The sequence below is a fragment of the Cherax quadricarinatus genome, unplaced genomic scaffold (genome assembly GCF_038502225.1).
Source record: "Cherax quadricarinatus isolate ZL_2023a unplaced genomic scaffold, ASM3850222v1 Contig176, whole genome shotgun sequence".
Classification (NCBI taxonomy): domain Eukaryota; kingdom Metazoa; phylum Arthropoda; class Malacostraca; order Decapoda; family Parastacidae; genus Cherax; species Cherax quadricarinatus.
The window spans coordinates 115,736-128,735 of record NW_027195202.1 but is presented as its reverse complement, the minus strand read 5'-3'; the positions used below and the strand labels follow the sequence as shown (position 1 = coordinate 128,735).

The following is a 13,000-nucleotide window of genomic DNA, read 5'->3' as shown; positions in this document are numbered from 1 at the left end:
GTAAGTATATCTGCTTTCTCTTGTCATCGATTTTCTTTTATCTTAACCCTTTGACTGTCGCAACCCCCAATCCTGAGGTGTCTCCTGGTGTCACAAAATTTAAAAAAAAAAAATTATTTTTTCTTATGAAATGATAGAGAATCTTTTCCCGGTTGTAAAGACACCAAAAAACCGAAATTTGATGGAAAACTGACGGAATTACGCTCTCGCGAAGTTAGCAACCTCGGCGATATTTACAAATCGGCTATTTCGCCCACTTTGAGCCCTATTTTCGGCTAATTCCATTATTCCAGTCAACCAAACTCATAGCTATTTCTTCAGAACTCCATTTTCTCCATCGATTGAGTACAAGAAACTGCCCATTTACCGATTTCAACTACCCAATAACATGGTCAGAAATTTGCAATTTGGCCAATTTCACGAAAATTAAAAAATATGACAATTTCAAAATAAGGTCCAGAATGAACAATGCAGACATTCCTGGCTCTAAAATAACATTTTCTTTGTTCATCAGTCATGTCTCCAGTCCCCTCTGATATTACTCTTGCTTTTTATTTTGAAATTTTATTCAAACAAAAAATAGAATTTTACTGTTATGCAGACTACTGCAATACTGTAATAATTGTATAAATAACATCAATCCATTCATGACTGCATATTAGAATAGCTAGTTGGACATTTATTGGACAATGACATCATTTGTTTACTTTTGAACAGCGGCAAAAATCAAATATTTCCCGTACTTTGTGCTCCATTTCTAGGTTCTTTTTATAGTAAAATTAATCAAAATCACCTCTGTTTCTATAATATGTTTTCCATTCTATCAAATGAGACCAAGAAAACGAGAATACAACCATAAATACTATACGAAAATAGACCACAATGTTGGCATTTTAATTAAAAAAAACGGTCGGAGTTTTTTTTTTCTCATTATGCACTGCGTGCTCCAGGATTTTTTTTATGTGGTGCACACTGACCACACAGACCCATTCTCTCACATGTGGGCCTACCAGCTTTCTCCTGCCTGATTTGAAGCCGCTAGAATTTATGAGCATATATAAGTCAAACACGGTACCTCGTAAACGTATATATACGGCCGCGACAGTCAAAGGGCTAAAGAACAAAGGCACAATTCTGTGACTGGAACATTACATAAATAACTTGCATGTAAGAGAGAGGACCTTATGACGATGTTTGTCCAACTTGGGCCTTTAAGAACATAAGAAAGGAGGAACACTGCAGCAGGCCTGTTGGCCCATACTAGGCAGGTCCTTTACAATTCATCCCACTAACAAAACATTTGCCCAACCCAATTTTCAATGCTACCCAAGAAATAAGCTCTGATGTGCAAGTCCCACTCAAATCCAACCTAAATTTGAAACTACCCAAAGTCCTAGCCTCAATAACCCAACTAGGTAGACTGTTCCACTCATCAACTACCCTATTTCCAAACCAATACTTTCCTGTGTCCTTTCTAAATCTAAACTTATCTAATTTAAATCCATTACTGTGGGTTCTCTCTTGGAGAGGCATCCTCAAGACCTTATTAATATCCCCTTTATTAATACCTATCTTCCACTTATACACTTCGATCAGGTCTCCCCTCATTCTTCGTCTAACAAGTGAACGTAACTTAAGAGTCTTCAATCTTTCTTCATAAGGAAGATTTCTAATGCTATGTATTAATTTAGTCATCCTACGCTGAATGTTTTCTAACGAATTTATGTCCATTCTGTAATATGGAGACCAGAATTGAGCTGCATAATCTAGGCGAGGCCTTACTAATGATGTATAAAGCTGCAGTATGACCTCTGGACTTCTGTTGCTTACACTTCTTGATATAAATCCCAGTAATCTATTTGCGTTATTACGTACGCTTAGGCATTGCTGTCTTGGTTTAAGGTTGCTGCTTACCATAACCCCCAAGTCCTTTTTGCAATCTGTATGGCTAAGTTCTGCATTATTTAACTTATAAATGCTAGGGTTATGGACACTTTAATGTGCGGGATGTTTGTGTATTGTTCCAGTCGCTACATTATGATTTTTGATACACTAAAACATTATTTTTACCTTTTTTTGATCAAATTTTTTTTTTCAGCCTGGTCGAGGTGTTTTGTTCAGCGCCGCTTCCTCTACATATCAATACACAAGCCAAAAAAACGATATTTTTACATATTTTCTGACCATATTTTTTTTTTCAGTCCGGCTGAAGTGTTTCGTGCGGGTTTCGTTCGGCGGCACTTCCTGTACGTGCCGATTGAGTCAACGTGGGTGAACGTGACACTCAAGGCCTCGCACTCGGACAAGTGTCAGAGGTTCACCCTCCACGCTGTCCAACTCAAACCAAAGTGTAGCGTCAAAACTCTAGAATATTATAAGGTGAGTCCAGAGGAATGCTGGCAGAAATAGTCTGGTGGACCAAGGGGACATTGGCAGCAATGGTCTGGTGGACCAGGGGGACGCCGGCAGCAACGGTCTGGTAGACCAGGGGGACACTGGCAGGAACGGTCTGGTGGACCAGGGGGACACTGGCAGCAACCCTCTGGTGGACCAGGAGGATGCTGGCAGCAGCACTCTGGTGGACCAGGGGGATGCTGGCAGCAATGGTCTGGTGGACCAGGAGGATGCAGGCAGCAGCACTCTGGTGGACCAGGGGGACGCTGGCAGCAGCACACTGGTGGACCAGGGGGACGCTGGCAGCAGCACTCTGGTGGACCAGGGGGATGCTGGCAGCAGCACTCTGGTGGACCAGGGGGACGCTGGCAGCAGCACTCTGGTGGACCAGGGGGGCGCTGGCAGCAGCACACTGGTGGACCAGGGGGACGCTGGCAGCAGCACTCTGGTGGACCAGGGGGACGCTGGCAGCAGCACTCTGGTGGACCAGGGGGACGCTGGCAGCAGCACACTGGGGGACCAGGGGGACACTGGCAGCAGCACTCTGGTGGACCAGGAGGATGCTGGCAGCAGCACTCTGGTGGACCAGGGGGACGCTGGCAGCAGCACACTGGTGGACCAGGGGGACGCTGGCAGCAACAACAACCTTTCAAATTCAGATACAGTAGTCCTCGCTTGTAACCACAGGGAATATGTTCCAAGACTTACCATGGATAGTAGCGAACCCTATATTTAAGTCGTTTTTTGTTTACATACATACCCATGATAGTTTAATTGATTAATTATACACAATAAGTGGAAAATTAACTTTTTTTCACTGATGGGAAGTACTTCACTGCTTCTCTTAGGCTTTGAAAAACTGTCACCACCCCTACTTCTGTGCTTTGAGGCCATTATTAAGCAAAATTAAGGTTAATTTTCAGGCCATGGTAAACCATCGATAACTGAAAAATTGGAAACCAAACTCGTGGATACGGGAGTTCTGCTGTACTCGCTTCTTTGATGCAGTGTACGGATAATGTTTGTTGTTATTATTATTATTATTATTATTATTATTATTTTTTTTTTTATTATCACACCGGCCGATTCCCACCAAGGCAGGGTGGCCCGAAAAAGAAAAACTTTCACCATCATTCACTCCATCACTGTCTTGCCAGAAGGGTGCTTTACACTACAGTTTTTAAACTGCAACATTAACACCCCTCCTTATTATTATTATTATTATTATTATTATTAACACACTGGCCGATTCCCACCAAGGCAGGGTGGCCCAAAAAAGAAAAACTTTCACCATCATTCACTCCATCACTGTCTTGCCAGAGGGGTGCTTTACACTACAGTTTTTAAACTGCATTTTATTACATGTTATTACATTTTATTACATGTTTACATGTAATAAAATATTGCTAGGCGTATAAAGTCACTAGCATGCTGTCCATGCTATTCATCTTAAGACCAGTTGTATTCCATATATTCATCTTAAGACCAGTTGTGTTTCTAGTGTTTCAACTTAGCAGTTGTGTTGCTGGCCCAGTCTTAGACCAGGCCTTATAGGTTGAAAAACATTTTCTTTTTTCAATGCCTTGGCAGCCTCCTCTGAGGCAGGTTGACCCGTAAAAGAAAATGCAGTCGCCATTATTCATCCAGTCGCCATCTTTTGGATGTACACTGGTAGCACAGTACTTGCTCGTGTCGTTGAAAAGTAATAGTGGCAAGATTTGCTGCATTAATTTTGATCAAGTTGAATTTTAGTAATTTGTTTAGTGTTGCAAATATCTTGTGAAATGTTAGTGTGAAAGTGTTGTGAATCATTATATTCTTTCATTAAAATATTGATTTGTTTCAGGTCATTAATCTAGGCTGTAACGAAGTTAGTACACAAATATTTGGTGTGCGAGGCGGCTACACCATGGAACTCTGTCTGGCCCGCTGGTGGTCAAGTCTGGTGGACGGACAAGTTGAAGTTACTGTTGAGTTCCATAGTCTTCGACCATCGCAAGAAGAGGTATGTTGCTATGTGGGGTCGGGTTGGGTATGAATTTCTATTTTGAACACAACGGCTGTCTCCCACAAACAAATTCTTGCATAGGGCAAGTCAGACATGAGGGATGTCGAAGTGTTTTGTGCTTTGTGTTGTGTCCGTGTGCTCTGTTGTACATATCATGGACGGATTTCAGGGAAGGTTTATATTGGAGTTTAACCTGTAAATGGTCCAAGCAGATCTACGTTCACATGTGTAGTGCTACAGAAGTAGATCAAAGTTTTTTTACACATTTTCAAATGTAGAAAAACAAAAAGATCTGCTTTTTTTACATTCAAGTGTTGAAAAAACGTATATATACGTTTGGACCGTTTACGGGTTAGTGTTTTCTATATATTTTTTCAACACATCGGCCGTCTCCCACTCAGGCAGGATGACCTAAATAGAAAGAAAGCACTTTCACCATCATTCACGCATAATCACTGTCTTTGCAGAGGTGCTCAGATATGACAGTTTAGATGTCATTCCAAACAGCCAATATTCCAAACCTCTCTTTTAATGTACGTTAGCGTAGCTTCAAATGTTGGTTAGACAAATAAGAGAGGGTTTTATTGAATGGGACTTGCATGTGAGTTAACAGGGTTATTGAGCCTTATCCTTTGGGTAATATTGAAAATGGGTTGAGCAAATATATTTTTGTTAGTGGGTTTGAGAAGGACCTGCCTAGTATGGGCCAGTAGGGCTGCTGCAGTGTTCTTCCTTTCTTATGGATGCAGAACATACAAAAAATTAGAAGTTAGGTAAAAGAACAAATGTAAATATCAGTATACAAATAACCCGCACATAGAGAGCTTATTGACAACATTTCAATCCGACGTGAACGATTAACTAGTCACACTAAACACATGAAGGTGAGGGAGTCGGTATGTGTTAGTGCAGGGGCAGCCACCTTGTGGTGCATTGCATGATTAGAAGTGGCACAGTGCACCCCAGTGATATTATTAGAATCATAACCAAGCACTAAGCCAAAAGGGTCATACAGTGGTGTACACCCCAGTGACAATAATGAAAAAAGCAAGCCTACTCATACATAAAATACAGTAAGTCCGTGACTTACAAACGCACCGAGAATCTTCTGTATTGTGTATATCATTACGTATTATATCATTACTGCACATGATATCATTATCATACACAACATAGGTTTCCAATATACTCGTAAGTTGAAGACTTTCTATGTATATTTAAATATACATTTAGTAGAATGACTTGGAGAGCGTATAAATCTGTAGGGGAAGGAAGGCGGGATAGGGGTCGTCCTCGAAAAGGTTGGAGGGAGGGGGTAAAAGAGGTTTTGTGGGCGAGGGGCTTGAACTTCCAGTAAGCATGCGTGAGCGTGTTAGGAGTGAATGGAGACGAGTGGCTTTTGGGACCTGACGAACTGTTGGAGTGTGAGCAGGGTAATATTTAGTGAAGGGATTCAGGGAAACCAGTTAGCCAGACTTGGGTCCTGGAAATGGGAAGTACAATGCCTGCACTTTAAAGGAGGGGTTTGGGATATTGGCAGTTTGTAGGGATATCTAAACTGCCATATCTGGGCGTCTCTGTTAAGACAGTGATTATATATGAATGATGGTGAAATTGTTGAATAATAGTTTTTTTTTTTTTTTCCTTTTTGTATTTTTTTTCTTTTTGGGTCGCCCTGCTTCAGTGGGAAATGGCCGATGTGTTAAAAACAAAAAAGTACGTTTATATAAAACATACATAATACACCTACCATCCGACTCACGACCGAGTTCAGTTCCAAGAAACCGGTCGTAAGTCGATATGGTCGTAAGTCGAACTTTACTACTGAATATCAACAAAACATTTTTGTAATGACTTTATTTTATTGTTTTATTTTGGTATTTCATGTTTTACTTTACTTTTTATGTTGTTAGTACTGTGTTTTATACTGTAAGGTTTAGGATAAACACTGTGTACAACACAAATACTTGTTTATTTCCCAGAAATTTGGCATAAAAAACATGGTCGTAAATCCAGTGGTGGTAAGTCGAGCAGGTCGTAAGTTGGATGGTAGGTGTATTTCAAATGCAAATGAGTGTTTTTGTGGTGCAGGTGACGTTATTCAGCAGTGACGGGGTACAGAGGGTGGACGTACGGGCTGGCCTGCGTCCCGAGGAGATGTCTGCACAGGCAACGCTCAAGCACCACACCCAGGTATTGTTCCTTCTTCTACCACATAATAATAATAATAATAATTGTAATAACAGTAATAATAACTAATAATAATTGTTATAATAATTGTAATAATAATAATAGTAGTAATTATAATAATTTTAATAATAGTGACAATAATAGTAATAATAATAGTAATAATAATAGTAATGTAACAATAATAATAATAAACTATTGTATATTATCAGAAAACTCTAAACCCGTATGGGTGGTATAGTCGAGGCTGGTGATGGCTAGAGTAAAGGCTTTTGATCCAAGGAATAGGAGTGTGTGTTATACCTTGCTGCCTCTCATTTCCTGGTCCGCTCTAATCCCTGTGGGTTTAGTGCTTTCCCTTAGTAATGACGGTAATTATAATGCAGTAATTGTAGCAGTATAATACAGTGGACCCCCGACATTCGATAAATCTGACATTCGATGCATTTTAAAGCAAAATTTTTGCCTCGACATTCGATGGAAAACCCGACATTCGATACGATTCGTACGAGACGTGTCCACGTGTGGCCTGAACTGCCCAGTGTTTACAAGCCAGCCAGTGTGCGCGCATCTAAGGATACATTCGGTACATTCCATATTATCCATATTATCACTGATTTTGGTGCTTGTTTCTGCAAAATAAGTAACCATGGGCCCCAAGAAAGCTTCTAGTGCCAACCCTTCGAGAAAAAAGGTGCTAATGACTATTGAAATGAAGAAACATAATTGCAAAGTACGAAAGTGGAGTGCGTGTGTCGGAGTGCATGATGATTTGGTAAAGAAATTGCCTGCAACTAGTGGTGATGTGAGTGAAGTTAAGGCCAGCAAAGGTTGGTTTGAAAGATTTAAGAATCGTAGTGGCATACACAGTGTGGTAAGGCATGGTGAGGCTGCCAATTCAAGTCCTAATGGAGGGGGATTCCCCTTCTAAACAATAGGTTCAACACTCTCCCCTCCTCCCATCCCATCAAGCATCACCAGATCTTCATTTAAGGTAAGTGTCAATTATTCTATTGTTATTGTTGTTATTGTAATTATTCTATTGCATTAAACTTAATATTTCATGTGGTAAATTTTTTTTTTCATACTTTTGGGTGTCTTGCACGGATTAATTTGATTTCCATTATTTCTCAAGGGTAAAATTAATTCGATTTTCGATATTTTCGACATTCGATAACTCTCAGGAATGGATTAGTATCGAATGTTGAGGGTCCACTGTAATTCAATAATAATTATAGTGATAAAAGTTATAATAATGCAATAATAATAATTGTCATAATTGAAAATCCTCAATATTTTATAGTATTTTCTCTATTTTTTTTTTTTTTTTTAGAGAGAGAGAGAGAGAGAGAGAGAGATCTTTCAACTTTTTTAAAAAATTCCAATTTTTCACTAAATTACAAAATTTCTCGGTTTGAAATGATTAAGTTTGTCACAGTAATACGGTGCTGTACTTCGTTCATTTCTTTTAAAATATGAACAAATTAATGAAATGCTGTTCTCTACCGCATTAACCAAGCTGTAGTGGGTGTGTGTGAGCCAGCAGGCTGCTAGTAGCAACAGACTGGTTGAACAGGCATTCGGTAGGCCTAGGGCAATATTTTTTGTATCCACAGTGAACACAGTAATTTTTGTATCCAAAAACAATACAGTAATTTTTGTATCGACAAAGGATACAGTATTGTATCCACAGGCAATACAGTATTGTAAGCACAAACAGTTCAGTATTGTATGTACAAACAATACAGTATTGTATTCACAAAGAATGCAGTATTGTATTCACAAAGAATGTGGTATTGTATCCACAAAGAATACAGTATTGTATCCACAAAGAATATAGTATTGTATCCACAAAGAATATAGTATTGTATCTACAAAGAATACAGTGTTGTTTCACAGAGAATACAGTATTGTATCCACAAAGAATACAGTAAACTTTTCCTTTCAGGTGTTGACACCAGCGGAAAGTAAAGTTGAAGTGTTGGGCGGACCACGGGACACAATACCTGGGTGTCGACCCATATACCAGCTAGTGTTGTCCTACAATCTCTCCGTGTCCAAATCAGCTGAGGTGGGTTCGTTTTTTTCCTATTTAGACGTCTTTCCATTAGTGCTCATTACGTTGGTTCCTATTAACGCTTTCGGCGTCGGTCACGTTATGTTATGGCTTTGAAGTCAGTGTCGGTCCCATAGTACGACGGCACGAGCTCGGCTCTTTCAGATAAGCTGTGAGCGGTAAATTTGGGCCTAGATATGAGAGAATGGGTCTATGTAGTAAGTGTACACCATATAAAAGGAATCCTGCAGCACACACTGCATATTGAGGAAAAAACTGTGACAGCAGCAGCAGCCTGGTTGACCAAGCAAATACCAGACGAGCCTGGCCTATGGCCGGGCTCAGAGAGTAGAGAAACTCTCAAAACTCTTCAAAGGTATATCAAAGGTGTGTTTCTGGTTTAAAACTGTGACTTTCCAGTGTATTTTTGTATGGTTTCAGTGGTTGTAGTCTCGTTTCCTTTGTCTCGTTTGATAGAATGAAAGATATATTACAGAAATAGAGATGATTTTTATTGGTTTCAGGACTGAAAGTAGCTTAAAATAGAGCTCAAAGTAGCGGAAATATTCGATTTTTGCAGATATTCCAGAGTGCACTTGTCTAGTATGTGTCCAACTGGCCAGTCTAATATGCATTTAGGCATGCACCGACATTATTTATACAATTATTACAATAATGCAGTAGTCTGCATAGCAGTGAATCTATTTTTTGTGAATAAAAATTTGAAATGGAAAGCAAGAATAATATAAGAGAGGCTCGGAGATGTGACTAACAAGAAATGTTTATTTGGTGCCAGGAATGTCTACGAAATTGCTGATGCACAGATATTGCTGAAATCGCTAACTTAAGAGAGAGAAATTCTGTAGGTTTTCCATCAAATTTTGTATTTTTGGTTTCATTACATTCAGAAAAACATTACCATTTCATTAGTTTTTTTCTTTTTTTTCTTGTTTTTTTTTTTTTTAAATTTTGCGTCTGAGAGCAGGGTTCGCGACCCTTAAAGGGTTAATGCCCATTGCACAAGTTCCCATTACAAATGCTCAAGTTCTTGCATGCTTTTATGGGTTTCCATTACAAATGCTCAAGTTCTTGCATGCTTTCATGGGTTTCCATTACAAATGTTGCAGTTGCTGTATACTTTAGTATCCTTGCTCTCATCTATACACAAGAGCCCGGGTTCTACAGCTGTTGCATTCCCGTCCTTGTTTTTTTTTTTTTTTCAACAAGTCGGCCATCTCCCACCGAGGCAGGGTGACCCAAAGAGAAAAAAAATCCCCAAAAAGAAAATACTTTCATCATCATCATTCAACACTTTCACCACACTCACACATAATCACTGTTTTTGCAGAGGTGCTCAGAACACAACAGTTTAGAAGCATATACGTATAAAGATACACAACATATCCCTCCAAACTGCCAATATCCCAAACCCCTCCTTTAAACTGCAGTTAACATTGTACTTCCCATTTCCAGGACTCAAGTCCGGCTATATAAAAATAACCTGTTTCCCTGAATCCCTTCACTAAATATTACCCTGCTCACACTCCAACAGCTCGTCAGGTCCCAAATACCATTTGTCTCCATTCACTCCTATCTAACACGCTCACGCACGCTTCCTGGAAGTCCAAACCCCTCGCCCACAAAACCTCCTTTACCCCCTCTCTCCAACCTTTTCGAGGACGACCCCTACCCCGTCTTCCTTCCCCTACAGATTTATATGCTCTCCATGTCATTCTACTTTGATCCATTCTCTCTAAATGACCAAACCACCTCAACAACCCCTCTTCTGCCCTCTGACTAATGCTTTTATTAACTCCACACCTTCTCCTAATTTCCACACTCTGAATTTTCTGCATAATATTTACACCACACATTGCCCTTAGACAGGACATCTCCACTGCCTCCAACCGTCTCCTCGCTGCTGCATTTACCACCCAAGCTTCACATCCATATAAGAGTGTTGGTACTACTATACTTTCATACATTCCCTTCTTTGCCTCCATAGATAACGTTTTTTGACTCCACATATACCTCAACGCACCACTCACCTTTTTTCCCTCATCAATTCTATGATTAACCTCATCCTTCATAAATCCCGTCCCTGATGATATGAGAAAATCGCCGTCAAGTGGAAAAGAGCATTTTTCTCTGGCATTGAATGCATCTAAAATGCCCGATAACGTTTTTACTCTTATATATTAAGTGCTCAATACAGCTAGGCATAAAAAAAAAGATAGAAAAATAAAGTAAATACACAGTACATGCTGGTCGCTCTTCCTCTACATAAATGTTGTGCAAAAACAACGGAAAAGTGGAAAAAGTATCAAACATAATGAACGACGGCTCAGTTGAAAAGCACCAAAAACATGGGACACTGAAAAGGTGTTGTATATATGGGGCCCTCCTGTGTAATTTTTTGCCTTGGTTGGGGATGGCATGTGTGTATATATATATATATATGTGTGTGTGTGTATTAATAAAGCAAAACTCTTTGATTTTCAGGTGTTATGTGATTGCTCCAGATTTAGTTACTGAAAATTTATTGTTTTTTTCTTTGCAGGTGACTCCCAAGTGTGCTTTACTGAGTGATGTCTTGTATGAGTCTGCATATGAGTCGCAGTTGTGGATGTTGTTCGATCACAACAAACAGCTCCTGGGCTCTGGCGATGCATACAGTAACAAGTATTCCATTAAATTGGAGAAGGGGGATTACACCATCCGACTACACGTCCGCCACGAACGACCGGACCTACTGGAGAAGCTCTCCGACCTTCCTCTCACGGTGCTCACCAAGCTGGCTCAAGAGGTGAAAATATACCATATTTTCTGGCATATGCGGCGCACAAGTATACAGGAAGTCCTCAACTTACAGACACAGCGGGGATCTGAATTGTGTATAATCATAATACAGAAAGTATTCAACTTAGACACGTTGAGGACCTGTATTGTGTATAATAATGATATACGCAATACAAAAGATTCTCATCATGTTTGTAAGTTGAGGACTTGCTATATAAGACACATAAGATGATGTTTCCGAGTAATTGTAATGTAACTTTAGTAAGCAGCTGCTAAAGCGTAACCCAGAGCCTACCCTTAACTCTGACCTTGAACATATAAGGTCCAGGCTGATTTTCCAGCACTTCTTGCGGCGGAAAAAAAAAGCACACTTTACATGCCAAAAAAATACGGGATGTTTCAAAATGATGGACCCGATCATGAAATATAAAGCTTTGATATCGGGTTCATCGTCTTGAAACACCCTGTACTGCAGTTTTTGTGAATTGTTTATTAACATTGCGTTCAATATAACAGGTAGAGTTCAGCAGTAGATTTGTAAGAGATAATGGATTTTTTAAGCAGAATATTTTAATTTTAGCAGGAAATAGACCCCAAAAACTCGTAAATTATTGGCAGTTTCATTTAAAAGTGTCATCCAAGGAGGTACGGTATTTACGATCCTGTTGTGTATGTGAAATAGAAACGTGTTAGATGTTTTACACACTGGGAGGACTATTGATGTTTTCTCTGTCTCATTAACATCAAATAGAAATGTGTTAGTTTTACACACTAGCAGGATTATTGGCCTGTATCAGATGTTTTACAGTCAGGATTGCTGCTCTTTTCTGTCTCATAACCACACATGAGATAAATCTGGCAGCTTATACATCCAGTATATGCCCTATACAGTGGACCCCCGCATAACGATTACCTCCGAATGCGACCAATTATGTAAGTGTATTTATGTAAGTGCGTTTGTACTTGTATGTTTGGGGGTCTGAAATGGACTAATCTACTTCACAATATTCCTTATGGGAATAAATTCGGTCAGTACTGGCACCTGAACATACTTATGGAATGAAAAAATATCGTTAACCGGGGGTCCACTGTATATGTGAATACACATACGCGTATACACACACCTGAGTTTTCATCTGAATTTCAAAATAGTTCTTGCCTTTACAAGCTTTTCCTTGAAATTCCATGGGGATGTGGGTTACAGTCCTTCCTTCATAAGCAATGTGTGTCATAGGAGGCAAATATAAATGCTAGGAATGAGGGGCTAGTAACCCCTTCTCCTGTATAAATTACTAACTTTGAAAAGAGAAGCTTTCATTTTTCTTTTTAGGTCATCCTGCCTTGGTGGGATACAGCCTGTTTGTTAAAATAGAAAGTGGGGGCTAGTAACCCCTTCTGTGTCATCCGTTTTACTGTATAGAGCAGTGAGATTAATATTGCTCTCAATGACCACTTTTAAAAAAAATCTTTTCAAATGGTAGAGAATCTTTTTCTGAAGGTAATGACACCATAGGTACAAAATTTGATTGAAGACTTATGGAATTACGCTTGGGCAG

General features: G+C 39.6%; 1 protein-coding gene across 2 annotated transcripts in view; it reads left to right on the top strand.

The window, feature by feature from the left end:
* Positions 1 to 13,000, top strand: part of TppII (Tripeptidyl-peptidase II) — an 82,274-nt gene that overhangs the window by 50,887 nt on the left and 18,387 nt on the right. For both annotated transcript variants that reach the window (XM_070080155.1, XM_070080154.1), the window contains exons 15-19: positions 2,202 to 2,379; positions 4,241 to 4,399; positions 6,494 to 6,595; positions 8,538 to 8,660; positions 11,206 to 11,451. In XM_070080155.1, the coding sequence (XP_069936256.1) occupies positions 2,202 to 2,379; positions 4,241 to 4,399; positions 6,494 to 6,595; positions 8,538 to 8,660; positions 11,206 to 11,451 (808 nt within the window). The remainder of the gene's footprint in view (positions 1 to 2,201; positions 2,380 to 4,240; positions 4,400 to 6,493; positions 6,596 to 8,537; positions 8,661 to 11,205; positions 11,452 to 13,000) is intronic.